This window comes from Psammomys obesus, unplaced genomic scaffold, assembly GCF_907164565.1.
Source record: "Psammomys obesus unplaced genomic scaffold, mPsaObe1.curated_primary_1811, whole genome shotgun sequence".
Lineage (NCBI taxonomy): Eukaryota > Metazoa > Chordata > Mammalia > Rodentia > Muridae > Psammomys > Psammomys obesus.
The window spans coordinates 18042480-18060893 of record NW_026585895.1 but is presented as its reverse complement, the minus strand read 5'-3'; the positions used below and the strand labels follow the sequence as shown (position 1 = coordinate 18060893).

At 41.3% G+C, this 18414-nt stretch overlaps 1 protein-coding gene across 1 annotated transcript in view; it reads right to left on the bottom strand.

Annotated features, from left to right (window-relative positions):
- Galnt3 (polypeptide N-acetylgalactosaminyltransferase 3) overlaps positions 1 to 18414 on the bottom strand; it is a 37481-nt gene that overhangs the window by 8143 nt on the left and 10924 nt on the right. The window contains exons 2-7 of the mRNA XM_055600990.1: positions 14433 to 15056; positions 10486 to 10658; positions 5481 to 5630; positions 2981 to 3215; positions 2413 to 2530; positions 769 to 969 (exon numbers count right to left, since the gene is read on the bottom strand). Coding sequence (XP_055456965.1) covers positions 769 to 969; positions 2413 to 2530; positions 2981 to 3215; positions 5481 to 5630; positions 10486 to 10658; positions 14433 to 14947 — 1392 coding nt within the window. The 5' untranslated portion in view covers positions 14948 to 15056. The remainder of the gene's footprint in view (positions 1 to 768; positions 970 to 2412; positions 2531 to 2980; positions 3216 to 5480; positions 5631 to 10485; positions 10659 to 14432; positions 15057 to 18414) is intronic.

Here is an 18414-nt window from a genome sequence, read left to right as displayed (position 1 = left end):
TGTTGTGTCTCTGGAGACAGGGAAGGAGAAAGGAAGGGCAGGCACCACAAACTAGAGCCTGGGCTCCTGGCAATCACACTGTGAAGAGCAATGCCCCCCCCCTTGCATTGTTAAAGGGGGGCTGCCTGATGCATCTCCTGCAGGGAGCTGGGATTTGAGGAATAAAAGCTTTGGTACTTCCGGTTCATTGTTAGGCTGCATTAAGGCCCCATCTGTACGTTCTAGTCAAAATGCCACCACATAGGATTTCTATTTAAGATCATTCACGCCTACTGAGAATGGTTAAAGGCAGTTCCACTTAATCAAATAATATTTGGAGGCAGTCACAAATATACTTTCCATATTAAAAGTAAATGCCTGAATTTCATAAAGCTGTTTGGTTTTTTTTCTTTTCTGAGAGCAAGCTAATATCAATAAGTTATACATTTACTGTTACTATTTTACCGTCATCAGCAGTAGAAATGTGTGTGTGTGTACATGTGTGTGTGTGTATGTACATGTACCATGGCAAACACATGTGGGATCTCCTTCCAAGGCATGGGCCTAAGGGATTGGATTGCGGCCATCAGGATTGGTGACAAGCACTTTTACCCATTAAACCACCTTGATGGTCCAGAGTTACTTATTTTAAGGCTTATAATGTAAAAGCTTACTTTCAAACATACTTTTTATTTTTATTTTTTTTTTAACATGAGGTGATTCAAGCACAAAGGCGAATGAACCTGGAATAGCTTTTAACGGTCACTTCATAATTTAGCCCCCACTTACCTGTTTAACGATTTTTGCTGCATCTGTGTTTCTCCTATAAAATATATCCTTGTATTCGTCCATCCAGACTTCTGCAAGGCGAACTTGGTTGCGTGCAATCACCTGCGTGCCTTTTGGGAAGGTATGAGGGCTTTTGCTGCGAAAAACATGTCCAACAACAGAGCAAGGCATAATCTCCAACTGCCCACCACATTGCCACACCTGATAATTAATGATATTTGTTTAAATTTACAGTATTTGGGGGAAAAAAAAACTGTTGCTTTAAGTTTACCTTTAAGATATCAATAAATACAAAATATAGAGATTTATTAGTATGTCATAGTCTCTATGCCAGTTCAATTTATGTTCTATAAATGTAAGCAATCGTTTTATTAAATGCAGTGAGAAACAGACAACAAAACGTACATCTTCAGAAAGTAGATGTATAAAGTCATGAGTCTGAGTCCTCCATAAAAACTAATTCCAGGTTTTCTTTTTGGCCAATAATTATCCACGTGATCTAACATGCAGAGAAAAACAAGGCTCAGTGTAGCTAACTTCCCCATTAAACACATGGTCACTTGCTGAAACTACACTCTTTTCTTCTAAGAAATAAGGTAGCCTTCTGGGTACAAAAGGACCCAGACTCTATTCCTTGGATACACAGTTTGGTATCAAAGAAAACCATTCAAGAAAGCCATTGCTGCCAAAATGTAACCCATTATAGTTTCAAAGGAGTTGCTCATCATATTAAATAAAGGTCTACACCGATCTGGACTGTGTCATCTGAAAGTCTGCAGTAGTTCTAAGCAAAATGTCTTAAGGATTAGTTCTGCCAGCAACCAATCAGCAAGTAAAAGACCTAAGATGAAGCCACGCCCAGCAGTGGGTGCTACAGCTGAAATGGGTGGGCAAACCTCATCATTCCCCCCCTTAAACAAATGAGATGGCTCAGAAGTTCAGTTAGGAAAACCGTACCGAGGGCCAGTAGGTGATAGTCACTGGAAACACCCCTGCCGGGCAGCAGTTCAGGAGTGGCTGAGACCACCACTGCCAGCATTAAGGGGAGCCTGAGACAAAATATAAAACCTTCTAACTCCCAGTTCTCTCCCCCACTGCATTCCAGTCTAGAGGACAGAAAGTGAGTGACGTGGTCACCACAAAAATGAACTGGTGAAACAGAATATATTAAGCACGTGTCATGACTACCAAATCCCGGTTTTGTTTTTATTAACTTACGCATTATGAAAAGAAGGAGAGCAGCTCGCATGATGCAAAGAATTTAGTCTAGTGTCCTTTACAGTTATAAATAAATGTTTTCCATACTGACTCCCTTGATAATCAACTCATTTCCTGAAGCACTAGGTTTAATTATATTTATCTTGGCTGGGATTCAGTAGCTACAAGTGCATTAATTGGTGCTATTGCCTGGACACAGGAGTTTAGCTGATGCTTCTTGTTACACTGGCAACCATGGATAAATATATCAAGTTACAGCTTCAACAGGAATAGCCTCATTGCCAATTTTCCAGCAACTACATTATAGAAGGCACTAACTAAGTACATAAAGCCAGCACACATCTGCAATAGTGTGTATGAGCTGGTCAGAACACAATACATCACACTGTTTGACAGGTATGCTATGTTTAATATCCATAAACTTACTCGGAATGACATTTCTATATTTTCACCTCCCCAGATTTCCATTTCTTCATCGTAACTTCCAATATACTCAAAATAGTCTTTTGATATAGAAAAAAGGCCTCCTGCAAAGGTGGGGGTCCTGAAAAGAAATAGATCAAACTTCTATAATTTCTTATAGAAATGAAACAAGATGAAAGAGGCCATTTCAAGAACCAAGTTGACATTACAGGTAAGGAGATATTACATTTAAAATCTTATGTAGATAACGAATAACTAAAAATTTTTCAAAGTTAAGGTTTTTGAGGAAAAATATTAAAAAAAATATCATCTTCCATTATTACTGTGTCTCTCCTTAACTTGTTTTAACGTTCTCAAACTACGATTAGACCGGCGTGAGAATTAGCCTCCTCTTACTGGCTGCTCAGTGATGCCACGCAAAAGACCCTAGTACATTACAAGTCCATAAACAGAACGTGTTTTTTTCCTGTTCTTAGGAGTTATCACACAAACAACGACTGCGAACACGGGAGCGTGTGCGCAGCATTTGGTGCTGTGGTGCGAACGTAAGGCATGGGAGCAGGCAGCTTACTTAATTGGGTAGGTTTCATCTTTCCTTCTTTGCTTCTCATGATCAGGAAGTGACTCCCAGCCAAAGGAGAGGCTCCAGTCAAAATTTCCACGGTTATGGTTGCTTCCATACGGAGAAGGCTTGTTGAACTCAAATGTGTTCAGGTCTATGGATGCGATGTCTGGACTCACCACTGCAGTGTAGTTCTCAGCTATTCTGGCCAGCAAAGGTTCCAACCAACCATAGAAGCACTCACCTGCACAGAGCAGAGGCTACTGTCAACTTGACGGAAATGCTCAGACTTTCTTTGACATTACATGAAATTCTTGTAGAGAAATTAGAAGGGAAAAGGTCGTCTGTGTTTTCAATATATATACATTGGTAATTTCTTTCATCTTTACTGGTCGTGATAGGCAAAAAAAAAAAAAGATGTATTTATAGTACACAGTGTGTCTTGATACACACACACTAAAATGAACACACTGTTAAATTAAGTTAATTAAGACATCTATCCATAACCTCATGTGCGTGTGTGTGTGTGTGCATGGCAGGAGAGGGAGATGCATGAGGTTGGTTTTAGACATTTTAATGTACACAGCACATTGAGAACTATAGCCACCATGCTGTACAACACAACTCTAAAAGGAGCGACAGCTTAATGGCTCTCATGAAGAGAACAGGATTAAAAAGGAAAATTAAAATGAGGGAAATTCTTCTAAAGATGGATGGATGACCTTTTTTCTCCTAGAATGGCAGATGGACACTAATGAATTTGCTACCCTTGAAAGGAAAGCCCTTTTCCCCAAAGAAAGGGCTAGGAATCAAAATAACATTTGTTTTTAACCCTAAAATATATTCTAACTTATTTAAATTTGGTTTTTCTCCCCACGATGGACACACAGTAGTTGAAAGCTTACTCTTCCTGGGTCTTAGAAGAAAGTCATCAGGTTAGAATATTCTGAGTTTAGTGGCCAGAGAAAAAAATCATTTGAAGCTGCTGTAGTCCTGATAGAAGTGGGATTGGGGCAGGGAGGTCCCACAGTGGTCAAAATCATGGTCTTGGGCCACACTGCAGCACATCACACAGGTGAGACCTTCCTTAAATTAAATTTGGCAGTCATGGCCCAGAAGGACAATTGCCCAGGAGGGGAAGAACTTCAAATCAGACCTTACTGCAATTTTGGGTCAGAAAAAGAAATACTAGAGAGTGGACTTTTCCTTTGAAAAGAGACCTCCAGATCTCTAATAATTTTTCAAATGCCAGATTAAGAGAATATCAGAGACAATCATTCTCACCAAAAACCAAATCCAAAAGCCTGTCTTTAATAATCAGTGTATGTTTCAGCCACATCTTGGGTGAAGTGTATCCTAAGAGCCAGGCAGTTCAAGGTCAAACATTCATATGAAGAGTAAAACTCTCAAAGCTTACAGTTCCAGGGACGAATCAAAGTTTGCTATCACTATTGCACACTGTTTCCAAAGGACTTTCTAAAACTATAGAACAATGCTGCTGAAAGCACAGACACCCCAACAGTAATGAAACTAGCAAATCCTGAAATAGTCATGGAGAAGCTACCAGGATGCCCTTTACTGGGCAGAACAGAGTCAACAACTCTTCAGCAGGGGAAATTATGAAAGTTAAACTTGACGGTGTTGAGACGAAGCTTAACGACAGTGCTGATCACGTTTAGATAAAAGTTTAATGTCCTCTGTGGCCTGCTGAGGCTGCTCCCCCTCAGGGGGAGGGGGTCAACGAGCAGGCCAATCGGATTATGTCAGAGGCAGTCCCTCCTCCCATCACTATGGAACCCACGTGGACACTGAACTGCCATGGACTACATCTGTGCAGGGGTTCTAGGTTATCTCCATGCCTGGTACTTGGTTGGAGTATGAGTCTCTGGGAAGTTCGCTGTGTTCAAATTTTCTAGTTCTGTTGCTCTCCTTGTGGGGTTCCTGTCCTCTCCAGGTCTTACTATTTCCCACTTCCTACGAAGATGACAATGCAGCCACTCCTGATGTGATCTAATAGACGAAGATCAGAAGGAAGGAGAGAAGGACCTCCCCTATCAGTGGACTTGGGGAGGGACATGCGTGAAGAAGGGGGGAGGGTGGGACCAGAAGGGGAGGAGGATGGGGCTTATGGGGGGATACAAAGTGAATAAAGTGTAATTAATAAAAAAAATAAAATAAAATTATATATTAAAAAAGTTAAATATCACCGCGTAGGAATGAGAAATGGCAAGGAAAAATTCCTCTTGCTCTTCCTTTTGCTTTGAGCAGAGTGAAGAACAACTGGGGCAGGGTGTTCCTAAGTAAGAACTGGCCCCAGGGAGAGTCGAGTAGTACAGAGACTGGGGAGATAGGAGCCATGACGCTTCTATGCCGAGCCGCTAGCTGATGCCACGGCAGCGTCAGTTAAACATGCTGTTTAGGAGAATGCAATGAGACATGTAGAGAAAATTAACTTCAAATGAGGGGGAGCAGAGGGAACACTGCGAGCCATCTGTACACAAGCACTTACAGTGAGCGTCTAAAAACGTGAGTGTCTCTGCAGCTGCTACTGCCGCCCCGAGCAACCGAGCCGTGATGAGGCCTTTTCTTTCTTTCTGTCGGACTATTTTCACTATAGAAAACTGTTTTACATATTCCTCTAGTTTTTCGTGCAAGTAGTCTGTAAAGCAGAAAAAAAAGTAGAATTAACTTTTATTGAAATTTATTTTCATATATAACATCTGAAAGCTAACGAAATCACCAGCCACTGACCCTTCTAAATTCATGAAAACATTTGCTCATTCAGTTAAAAAAGCACTACATTACCTATAACTCTTTGAGGAAAATGAGACTACGTATACAAATCATAACTCCCGTATTACCTAATGTAATAGCTTACACTTATTCTGTCTACTTCACACACATACATGCAGTGTGTCAGGGGTTACGTGCAAAGCTTGCACAGAGCGCACCCCAGGAGTTTAGAAAGCTCAGAGAGAGAGCTGAGTGAGTGACTATGGGAGTCAGAAAACAGACTGTAATTGAAAAAAAAAAAATAACCAACGAATGTTTAAACTGGCACCCACATTTGAGAACCGTAACGAGAAATTCCAGGCCATCAGGACAGTTCAGTAGTGGAACACCCAGAGGTCAAGAAAAAGGCAGGTAGGGGGTGCTCAGAGTTGTAGTAGGTTGGGGACACTTGTACCATCAGCATACTTTAGGTTTCTCTTGATTTCTTCCCCAATAAAATGCAGAACTAAAAATGATCATGCAAATCAGGTAGTTGAAAACAGACAAACCTATAGCAACAGATCTAATTTAAGGTCCTAAACATCTGAGTCTGGGTGAGATAGGTAAGAAGCAAAAGCAGAGACAACAGATGAAAGAACTCCGAATCAAATCAAGGAAGTGCTCTTCATATTTTTAAGCATCTTCAGTCTACTCTTCTGCCATTAAATCATTTTTGTTGGGGGAGGGGGGTGTTTTGTTTTGTTGTTTGTTTCAGACATGGTCTTGCCTAGAATAAAATGTCTGATCCTCCTGCCTCAGCTTACAGAGTTGATGAGACTACAGGCTTATATCAACACAGCTTGCCATTAAATTCTTGAATTCTTATTAGTATAACATTCAGTTTAAGTGACCTTGTTAGGCCTAGAACGCAGCCTCAAATACATGGGAAATACGGAAAAGGTAACACCCTGAAGAGTATGTTTGCTCCTGTCACCTTTCAGAGGCAAGTGCAGGAGAGTTTGGCTTTAGCTTTTAGGTGTCTTCAGTGATGCAAACGGAAGTGTTGCTGATGCATAAAGGTTAAGCATTCATTACGGGGATGAGACCAGGAAGAAGACTATTGACTTAACATCTTAACTCCCTGAAGGAACCTCAGGGATAGCAGGGATAGTCTACTAAATGCATGCAAGACTGTAATATGTCAACCTGCAAAAATCATAAAATACTTTTAAGTGACTTGTAAATTTCAAAAAGGTGCCCATGTGGGTTTATTCATTGACGTTCCTACAGATCCCTTTAATATGCATTCCCTCCTTTTTAAAAGGGGCTGGAGATGGGCTGGAGAGATGGCTCAGAGGTTGAGAGCATTGGCTGCGCTTCCAGAGGTCCTGAGTTCAATTCCCAGCAACCACATGGTGGCCCACAACCATCTATAATGAGATCTGGTGCCCTCTTCTGGCATATAGGTTTACATGCAGGCAGAACACTGTATACGTAATAAATAAATCTTAAAAAAAAAAAAAAAAAAGAGGGGGGATGGAGAGATGGCTCAGAAGTTAAGAGAATTGGCTGTTCTTCCAGAGGACCTGAATTTAGTGCCCATAATACACATTCTAGCTCTTAACTGTCTATAACTTCTAAGGAGTATCTGACACCTCTAGCCTCCTTGAACACTGCATGTAAGTGGTGTACATACATACATGCGAGTACAACACCCACACTAAAAAAAAAAAAAAGAAAAAAAATGGGGAAATCCTTTTTTTTAAAAAAAAATCTGAAATATGTTCAAATTCTTATCTACTCCCTAAATTTTATCCAACCCACATTCCTTTTTGAGATCGTAAGTACAAAATTACATCAAATCAGGGATCCTGAGTTAGAGGAACATTTCTTTTTAACCGATTGGCCTTAGACAAGTTATTCTACTTTTGTATACTTCAGATCCCTTCTCTATAAGGAGGACATGACAGAATTAGCAGCACAGGTGACTACTGTGAGAATGAGATGGCCCACTCCTGGACAAGAGAACACAGGGCCTACCAGGTGGCAGTACCCTGAAAGATGCTATCTTTGGTTTTGCTGTCACTAGGATTTAACTATTTTATTGGTACCTGATTATGCACATCTTCATGCTACTTTTCCTAAATAAACTGGCACTGGAGACTAGTTTTTACTTCACAGCTGTGCATGCATACACAGGTATGTGTATCCTTGCCTAGCTTTGAGCTCCGTAGCCTATCGCATCTGCCTCTGAGTGCTGGGATCACAGGCACACACCACTCTTCACGGCTTTTCACAGGCTCCTTACAGCAAAGAGGGCCATATTTCCCAGATGGGTGCTCACTGTATACATTTCATACGGATCCAAGGAGACAAACTACACTAGCATTCAAGCATAAAATTTATTGTCAGGTGCTTCTTGTGACTGTAAAAGCGAGCAGGTCCTTCAGCCAAGCAGCTCTCCTTCTCTACCGTTACATAGAGGTGAAGGGCGAGGTCGGTCGACAGACTCAAGTTCCTAGACAACACTCACTGCTGCATGACATGCAAGGACACTGTGGGGAAAGGCAAGATGAGCCACTGGGGAAAGGCCTAGCTCATCCAGCAGAATTTCTGAAGGTAGAAAGGGGGCGTTAATCGCAGTGTTACGTGAAAACATTAAACTTTAAATTGGTGTGATGAATGTAAGTAGGTAAGCCTTATGCTTATTTTGAACGTGAACAGGAAAGATAACAAAAAGAGTGGCTAGAAAAGGAGGAAGATGAATAGGTTAGACTTCCATTCCTGTGTCCTTTAATTTAATGCTTGCTTGAGCTTTTAAATAAAGATGCAGTTTTCGACTGAATGCCTACTTGAAGTAAATGTGCCAGGCCCCGTTGTCTCACTACTTGGTACAATCAAGCAAAAGTAAAAACAACCTAAGAAAAGAGAGTCAGAAAATCAAAAGGGGCGAGGAAACCATTTCTAAGACTACGCTACTGGCTTTTCCTCAGGTAAACTTATAGGGAACACAGATCTTAATCCAGCATGACTTAAAGCCCACTGGCTGCTGTCCAAGGAGACAGAAAGAACCACACAATTGGATTAAGCAGCAAAATACCAGTTAGCTACAATTAAGTGCTAAAGTAATAGAAAAGGATATTAGAAATCCAAAGTTCTACATTGTGTGTAACTCCGCTACCCCTTCCTTCCCTTAGCCCATTCTGCTTTTTTTTCTATTTGTTTGTTTGCTGTAGCCCCAGGCAACAGCTGGTGTTACAGGTGTGCAAACACCATATCACACTTATGGGGAGTCTAACTTGAATTCAGAAAGACATCAATTATAAGCACTTCCTAACTTAGAGACTAGGTCTCACACTCATGTCAACATTCTCTGAATTGGGCAGCCTTTCTTTCTTTTCTTTTTTTTTTTCCTGCCCAGTGCTTTTCCATATTGAGAATACAACCTCACTTTGATCACAATGCTTAAGTGGAAGCCATAGAAATATTAGAATTGTATGCAGATGTGAAAGGCTAACAATTTCATTTTATATCCACTTATTCCCATATCTGGAATAGGAACACAAGAAATGTAACCTAATGGGTACCTGCCTTTTTCTGTTCTTGTGTATATAAAATGATGGTGTGCATAACAATGTTTTGGATCTGATGAGGGCGTGTTGTACCCATTTTACAAAGGAAGAAACAAGGAAAAGTCAGGGTTAAGCCCCTGGGAATATAACTCCAAACCTGTGTTTACTCAAGAGGAAATTTCTTAATCACTGAAATAAATTGTGTTGTACTTAAAATAATTGTGATTTTTGAAAAATTAGAAATCAGAATATTTGTTAAGGCTTTTGATTCCAATTCAAAATATCTAACAGTATCTGATTTATGATTTTAAGTAGAAACAGTGATTTAAAGAACAAAGATAAATTTAAAAACAATACTGATTTTTTTTTTTTAAGCCCGGGGTCATACTTCATTTGTATAGAAGTTGCCTGCCATACATGAGGCCTGTATTAGATCTTCAGCACGACAATGGGGGGAAATGCCCAGATACTACAGAATAGAGTGACACTGTGGCATCAGGTACTTATGAACGTCACCTACTAACTATGGTACTTACATTGTTTCCTTCATGTTTAAAAACAGTTCTAGATCATACAACACGATGCTTCCTATCATCAACAGCATATTAATTAAACTCACTGTACTTTTCCTTTTCAGTGGTTTATAAGGTAATGATGTCATTTAAATTTGATGCAGCACTATCTCCATTTTATCAATAGAGAAACTGAGGCTGGAGAGTAAGTAACTTATCAGTTTCACACAGCTGGCTAGGACCAGGGCTGGGGCTCCAGCTCAGACAGCTTACCTCAGGCTCACATCTGGGCTTGAGAGTGGAAGCCACAAATCCAGAACCACAGTTGTGAGTAACTGTCCGGAACGTCCCACAAACCCAAATTTTCAGATATGGCACCCCAAGGGCCAAACTGCACCCTTCATCACACGCCATCTCACCCCTCCAGGTTCTGAGGTGGTGCACAGGGCCACCTGTGGCTTTGAGTGGCCAGGGCACCATCGCCGGCGTGGCAGCTGGGCCCGCGAACATTAATCAAGCGCTGTCATGGAAAGCCTTTACAACCATAGCACGGTAGCAAGGTGTTTGGGATTCTTTACCAAAAGCAGGTCAACAGGGCGGAATGTTTATGGAAGAGGAAAGGAATTAGATCAGAGGAACGTGTGATCTAACGGGCTATAAGCCAGGTAGACACTGGCCAGGATGGCACGGGTTTACTGATAGGCACACGCTTTCTTACCGTCCACGCTGGCATCGTCCACCAGAATGACTTCCTTCAGCAGTATGGCAGGCGAAGAGTAGAGCACACTGTGGACAGTTCTAAGCAGCGTGGACCACGCTTCGTTGTGAAAGACTATTATAACACTAGTGGTAGGCAGGGGAGGGCAGCGCTTAAATTTTTGCTCAATACATCTAGAAAAAAGCCAAAGAGGTAGGAGAACAATCATGACTCCCATTGATTTATTTCACCGTTGAGACACCATTTCTACACCATTGCTAAGACTGTCACCATTGAATCATTCTCACCCCCAATGGCAGCAACTGGGTTTCTTCCTGTATGGAATGATCTTAATGGATTATAAATATAACTAGGTTAAAGCAAAGCTCTACAAGCAGCTCGTTCACCCTAATTACGTCCATTGATACGGATGACAAGAGTTGAGTTTTCTGAACAGCCAGATTTTAGAAATAAATACAACCTATAAATGAAGCAACAGACAAAAACCAAATTTTCTAACTACTGTTTAATCATTATTTTTGATTTAAAATTAATAACTTCATTAAGCAAATACTCAATTTTGTAGAAATTATTTTAACTTAGATGTGAGCCTAGGATGTGTGTTTCCTAAGTATTTCCCAAGGTATTTAATCAAATTACTTTATATATGGACTCAATGGGAAACAAGCTCACCATAAAAGCTAGTTCTTAGGACCATCACATGCTCAGGACTGCTTATCCATCTGAGCTACAGAGATCACTCTGAAAATGTGCTTTGGTGTTTAATTAAGACCTGTCCTCTTCAAGTTGTCTTTTAACACGATACGTTTAGAAATTTAAATACCTGTATATTCATGTTAAAAGGTTCTTGCTGGGCCAGGCCCAGTCATGATAGTACATGCCTCAGTACCAGCACTTGGATGGCAGAGGCAGGTGAATCTCTGTGAGCTTGGGCTAAATCTGGTCTTCATAGTAAATTCCAGGCCAGTCACGGCTACAATAATGAGACCCTGTCTTAAAAAAAATAAAGTATTGCACATATAACCATCTGTTACATTGATGTACACAAGGAAAGGACTCCTAAGTGGTCCTGACTTGGCTAATTAGTGCCACCATTAACTGCCCAAAAACATTAGTCACAGATTGTTACCAAATTCATTCTTGTAACGTTGCCCTCCTCAAAGCAAATGCTATTTCTAAAATAATTAAGACAGCGGGGTGACAGTGACTTAGCCCAGCCTCCAGCCCTTGAGATGCCAAGATGACCACAGTCACCAGCCTTTGGAGTGAGGTGAGGAAAGACTGAGGGCTTTACAACACCAGGGCATAAAGTTAGCCGTGTGTGGTCTCTGCAGAAGATAAGCTGGCCAGGCAACAGCCTCTATAAGGTCTCACAAATGCGGTAACATGGCTGTATCTTCTTGGCAGCAGACGACATCATTTTTCCACCCTATTAAAAACAGTATGCGAACAAGCACCGCTGCTCAAACTCAAAGCGAAGTAAAACATTCGCTTGTGGAGACGAGACCCAACAGGCTTCAGCTGCTTTGAGTGGCCAGTGCACCAACGCCAGCGTGGCAGCGGGTCCCGCAAACAAATCAAGCGCTGTCATGGAAGGCCTTTACAACCATTGGATCAGAGGAACCTGTGAAGAGGACGTGTCAGCAAAGCTGAAGGGAAAGCTAAAATGCGCTACTGGAGGAAGAATGCTGCGTACAACTACAGCTAGTTACTTTTTGCAATATGAAATTTGAATACACTACCGAGTAAAAACAAAACACATACATACACACAGACACACTTTATCATAATGACAGAAATAAATTACTAAATATACATTAATATTTTAATACATAATAGTTTATAAATCAACATGAATGAGAAGTAAGACTTCTGGAAAAACTCTATGGCATGGTATTTTCCTATATTATATACAGGGAAGAGAATTTGGGGATTAAAGATTTTTACATACCTTTATTTGCTATGTAGTCAATTAATACAATATTAATTAAGAGTTATATAATATTAAAATGTAACGTACAAAACTGCACACACACACACACACACACACACATATACGAGTAATACCTTATCAATTTAATCGTGAAGCTTTGCCCTCTGTTTAAGTAAGCTAGGATTTATTTGCCTAACAGGTAACCATTTATGTGAATTAGTAAAAATGATAGCAAAAGAGTACAGCAAAGTGTTGGTTCTATCATTAATGGAAGCAATAAAATTTCTCAGTATGACTTTATAAACTGCAATCATTGTGAAATAATGTACATAGTAAATTCATGCTAAACACCAATTCACATCACTTAAAATAGTGCAATCAAAGAACCTGCCACAGAGACTCTGTATTTACTGTAAGGTAATTTGTAAAATTCTGCATTTAAAAACTGCTTAAATTATCAATCTGTTCATCGCTTGGCTTTGGGGGACACTGGGCCCACATGACTGATGAGCCTTAAAAACATGCCAGTGAGTTTTTCAGAAAATGAGATTGTGTTAATACGGGTTATATTCAAAGCAAGATCCAATGGCCTTTAGCAACCCCCCACCCCTCCCACATCCACAAAACGCTATCCAGAAAGCAGTTGAGAAACAGATCTCCATCTCCCCAAAAATAACTGCTGTTAATATGCTCAACTGATTTTCTCTTCTTTGGTAATTAAATTACTGAACACTATTGAAGTTTGCTAATGCTAGAATTAAAATGCTCATCTTCAGCTGATAGTAACTGACATCTCAATGAATAAAAATTATGCTTAATGAGTTTTTATGCAGATTGCTTTTCAGTCATGAATTCTCCCGGAATTGGTAAACGAGGTGCTGCATCTGAATCTACTGACACATGAGAGGACCTCTGTGACACGAGGATATCTCCTAGAGCAACTGCATCTTCTCACATTTACTTTGAAGCAATGGGCCTGAGCCACATCAGCCAGAACAGTTACTTAGATGCGCGCCTGCAATTTCAGCATGCAGGGATGCACATACTCAAGAGCAGGAGCTCACAAGCACAGATCTGGAAAAATCTGAGAAAAAGAATAAACCCATTTACAAAAGTCTGGTTTTAGTTTTTTTTTGTTTTGTTTTGTTTTTGTTTTTGTTTTTTGATTCAATGCCAAATGTGATCTGTTAGACCCAGAAAACAAAATACACAGTAGGTACCAGTTCCTCCCTTGTGCTCTCAAAAATTCTTGGATGGCTCAAGAGTCCCAGAATTCATCTCACCTTTTGCAAGTCAAACATAGCATTTGTCACTTTACAGGTAGCAAAATGATTAATTAAAGGCACAGATAAACATTCTGTCCAGTCGAGACAAGTATGTAAATGACACCACTTAATAATAAGGAATGTCTGTCTCTTGGTAGTCTCGGGGGCTAATTCTACAGGTGCGACGAGGATGCATCAGCAGAACTTTGGAGCAAGCGTCAGTGGAGCCAACACACACTCTTAAAAGAAAGTGTACAAAACACGGGACATACTGAGATACAGTCATGTCTTGGCAGAACTCACAAAGTGAGCAGCACACTTTACAAACCAATAAACTACCTAAGAGCTTTAAAACCTTGGCACATATTAGAAAACATTTCTACTCCACAGCAAATCAGAGAAATGAAAACAACCCCTTCACCTCCTACATTTTCTATAAAAACCATCCAAATGTTCCTAAATAGATAAGGAAATTATACCATGGGGGGGGGGGGGTAATTTCCCCGAGTAAACATCAAACCTAGAATTCAGCTTTCTAATTTGGAAGGTACATTTCATGTCTTCACTGCCAGACCAGTGAGAGCTACGGCTACTCGACCTCAATAATTACAAATAAAAACAAAGGAAATACCCAATGACCAGCACTGGCTGATACTCCGCTTCCCAGCGCCTGCGGAATAAGCCCGGGTTAGTGCCTCTTCCGTGATAACCCTGCTGACAAAACAGTAAATGAATATTCTTCAACCTACTCAGGCGGTCGGGTGTCAGGTCCAAGGTCGCGGTGTAAAGAAATCCTGTCACTTGCAAAGGCGTTGAAACAGTGCTTCGTTTCCCCGCGCTCTTTCTCCTTCTGCTCCTCCGGGCTGAGGTGCGGCATCTTGAAGGGCTTGCCGGAGGCCCCCGGGGCGTTAGAATCCTGAGGTGGGCGGTCGAGAACAGGTTTCAACTCCGCCGCCGTGTAGTACCCTGGCAAACAGGGCCTCTCGGGGATACTGAGGCTCTGCTTGACCGGCGCTCCGATCTGCATCTTTGGCATTGCATCCTTAATATTGTTTACAGCTTCGAGCATAAAGTCAAACATTTTGTTCTTGTTCTTCAAGCTTCTCTCCATCTTTGATTCCTCCTTGGAATATTGAACACTTACTTCTCTTTGCATTAAAATCAAAACCACTAAAAAGAAAAAGATGACTGCACCAAACTTCCAGAACTTTTTATGGTAGTGTCTCTTGATGTGCAATTTTACTAGTCGTTTTAGGTGAGCCATTCTGACATTAAAAGCTTGTGACTTGACAGGTAATAGTTATGTTTTCCTTTGTTACTTGTACTTTTTATCATAGATTTGCCGGTAGAAAGGTTTCTTTAAGTGGTAATACCTATAACAGAGACGATAGGTGGTATTAGCAGGGATTCTTTCTTTTACTCAGGGAACAATTCATTACTTCAACCAACGACTGCACATCAACTGCAAAGCACTCTTACAGCTTCAATAACACACAGACATCTTACCCTCAGGAAAATTAGAAAATAGTTATGGTACTTGACTCTCATCTACTGGGCCACTGAAGGAATAATACTCTTTTGTTGTTTTGTTTTTTGAGACAAGGTTTCTCTGCATGACCTTGGCTGTTCTGGACTTGCTTTGCTGACCAGGCTGGCCTCAAACTCACAGTGATCTGCCTGCCCCTGCTTCCCTGGGTACTGGGATGACTTACAGGCATATACCACTGCGCCAGGCTTAGAATAAACTTTCTTGCCAGGGGAAAACAAAACCCCACACTTTGTTAACTCTCTCAATAACTACTATGTGATATACACAAAATACTATATTATAAATATATTTTCAGACTCAAAAAAAAATCTTAACTTGAATAGTTAAGATTTAACTTGAACCAAGGAGTCAAAGGACTTCACTAAGCACATAATAAATAGGACAAATTCATAGGAGAGTAAAGTAATGCTAGCATGGACTGCAAAACATCCTCAACAGTGACGTTTTCTTGTACTGGGCGTTAACCAGTGAATAACCATGACTCCAGCTAAGCAGCCGCTCAAGCCACTTTACCACCAAGGCAGCTGGCATTCTCTTCCAGATATGCTCACGTGACAGTACTGTGAGTCATGGTGGAATCACTCAGCAAGAAAAGCGAGAGTGTTTAAGTTACTGTTTTCGGCAGTTATTTCAATAGCTCCCACAAATACAACGTCTAACAGCACAACAAGCTTTACTTGAGGTGTCTCTGGCCTCCAGGGTTTAAAAGGAAGAAGTTGGCTTGATGAAGGACTGTTTTCAATTAAGCATGAGAAAAGAACACCAGCTTCACGAGGGCCTAATGTGAGCCAATGTGAGTTGATGACAGCTTGAATCAGGCTGGAAGTTGATTTTCTTCATGGTGCTATAAAATGTGTAACGTTGAATGGGCTCAGTATATGACTCCATGCCATGCATCATTTATAGCCAAATCATCAGTAGGGGTGAGGAAGGAAAAATTGCCAGTTGTCCCCACCTCTACAAAATATTTTTTAAAAATGCCATTTATAATAGTAAAAACTAGCTTGGACACTTTATTCAGTATTTTTCCTAAGTTATTATAAAATTTAGAATAAGAAAAACAAGTTAACTTTGGCCCCAAAAGATAGATACCTCAAGGATGATGTCGATTGCCTATAAAAGTGAGATTCCAATAAATCTGGGCATTTCTAGCTCTAGGAGCTTCATGTTCAAATAGAGTGACCTGGCAGGCTTTCACTTTTCGTTAGAAACTTCATCTAGTTGTATAATTTCCTATGTGCCAAATATTGTTCTAGGTTTGGCCACAACATTCCAGATAACCTTCACCCTCGGGAAACACAGTCTGAGCAGGGTCAAGGTAATATAGGGTAAGACGACAGGCAGAGAGAACAGGGGCACCTGTGCTAGGAGGACACTGAGACAGCAGGATTTACAGGACTCTCAGGGGGAAGTGCTCAGGAATGACTGATGTGGCTGAACAGAATCTTGCAAGAATCTTGTCAATCTTTGATGGATTGACAAGGCAGACAGATGAGAGCTAGAATGGCTTCTCTGAGGCTTAGAAGTAAGAAAGGCCATGGCCTGGGCCAAGGACAGATAGGAGGGAAGCACAGGTGGGAAACGGCAGGTGAGACAGCGACAGCGACACCAGGTAGAGACAGGGCCACAGAGCGTCTGCACTTCTTCTAGGGAATCTGGAACTCACCCCTTTCTCATTGTTTTAGGGGCTGACGATTCTGAGGGACGATAATAAGCAATCTTATGTAGTAGGAAACCCAGCTAGCAAAGGCGACAGCAACAGAGGCAGGCACCTGTAGAGAGTCATATTAAGGGGTGCAGCAACAGGACTGCTCATGAGCATTTGGTAAGAGAACACTAGGAGCCAGGTGGCTACAGTGATAGACTTAATAGAGACAGGCAACAGTCCTGAGATTTGCAGGAACCTGCCTTTGGGCATCCTGGATTAGGCTGTTCACAAAGGAAAAGGAAAAAGTTTCCGGGACTGGCTAGGTGCTGAGGAACAGTACTGGCTTCTGAAGTCAAGTGCCCTTTTATTTATTTATTTATTTATTTATTTATTTATTTAAATGTGCAGCTGAGGCCAAGATATCTTTTGTGCTGGTTGCCTGGGACAAAGGGTAGAGAGCTGCTTCCACAAAGGGCCAATTGTTTCAAGCCCCTGTGTAAGTCTGGGGGAAGAGTTTGGGGAACAGAGACTTAGGCTGGAAGGACATAGTCAAGTTCCGGAAAAAGGATGGAGTGGGGAGAAGCCAACTCTAGAAAAGCTGTTCCCTGTAGGGACCTAATACTGGAGAAAGCCATGCCAAGAGTTTAGCAATGGAACAAGTGTGTTCATGAAGAGGCCTGAAGCCCGAAGGGAAGCCCCTGTTATCCTCAGTGTTCTTGAAGCACTTTACCGATGGGGATGAGCACTGTGCCATTTGGCACAGGAGAAACGCTTAGGAGGGTCTGCTCCAATTTGTCAGACCAGGCTAAGAATCAAAGCACACAGACAATAAACTGGTAAGGCGTGAAGGCTATCCTTTCCACTATTCGGCCTTCCCCATCCACTACAGGGCTCGCTGTTGGTCTCTGTAGATTAGAAGCACCGCAGTAGATCTGGTGCTGCAGCCACGCTGGAAAGCCCATGTGTACACAAGCCCAATTCCTGTACACTGGGCCCACTATTCACAGCCACGGGAGAGACACTCGGAGAGGGCTGCTGGCTGGCGTCCACGGGAGTGTCATTTTATCCCCGTGATCATTAAAAGCTTTCTCTTGAAGTCAAAGTCTTTTGGTGGATTTAGGTGAGACAAACCTTTTCGGGGTCCTGCTCCTTCGGAAAGGCTTAAATATATATCCTTAAATATATATCCACCAGCAATACTAGTCTTCAAGGCTCAAGTGTTTCAAGGCACTGGCCATATAAAACCATTAGTAACCTCCAGTCAATTAATAAAGATCTATAGTCCCAGCCACCTCTCATCCTCTCATCGTAAACACAGTGGACAAATACAATTCTTACTTAGAAGAAAAATTAACTTTTTTTTTTTTTTGGTACATTTCACAACTGACAACGGAAGGCCTAAATTACACAAATGTCCTTTTTCAGTGCTACAGATCACTGCAAACTCATCTGTAAATCAGGTTTGAGGTTTTATTTTTTTCTCTCTATCTAAGAACCCCTCCTCCCCCAAGAAGTCCTAGGTATGGGCTGAAGA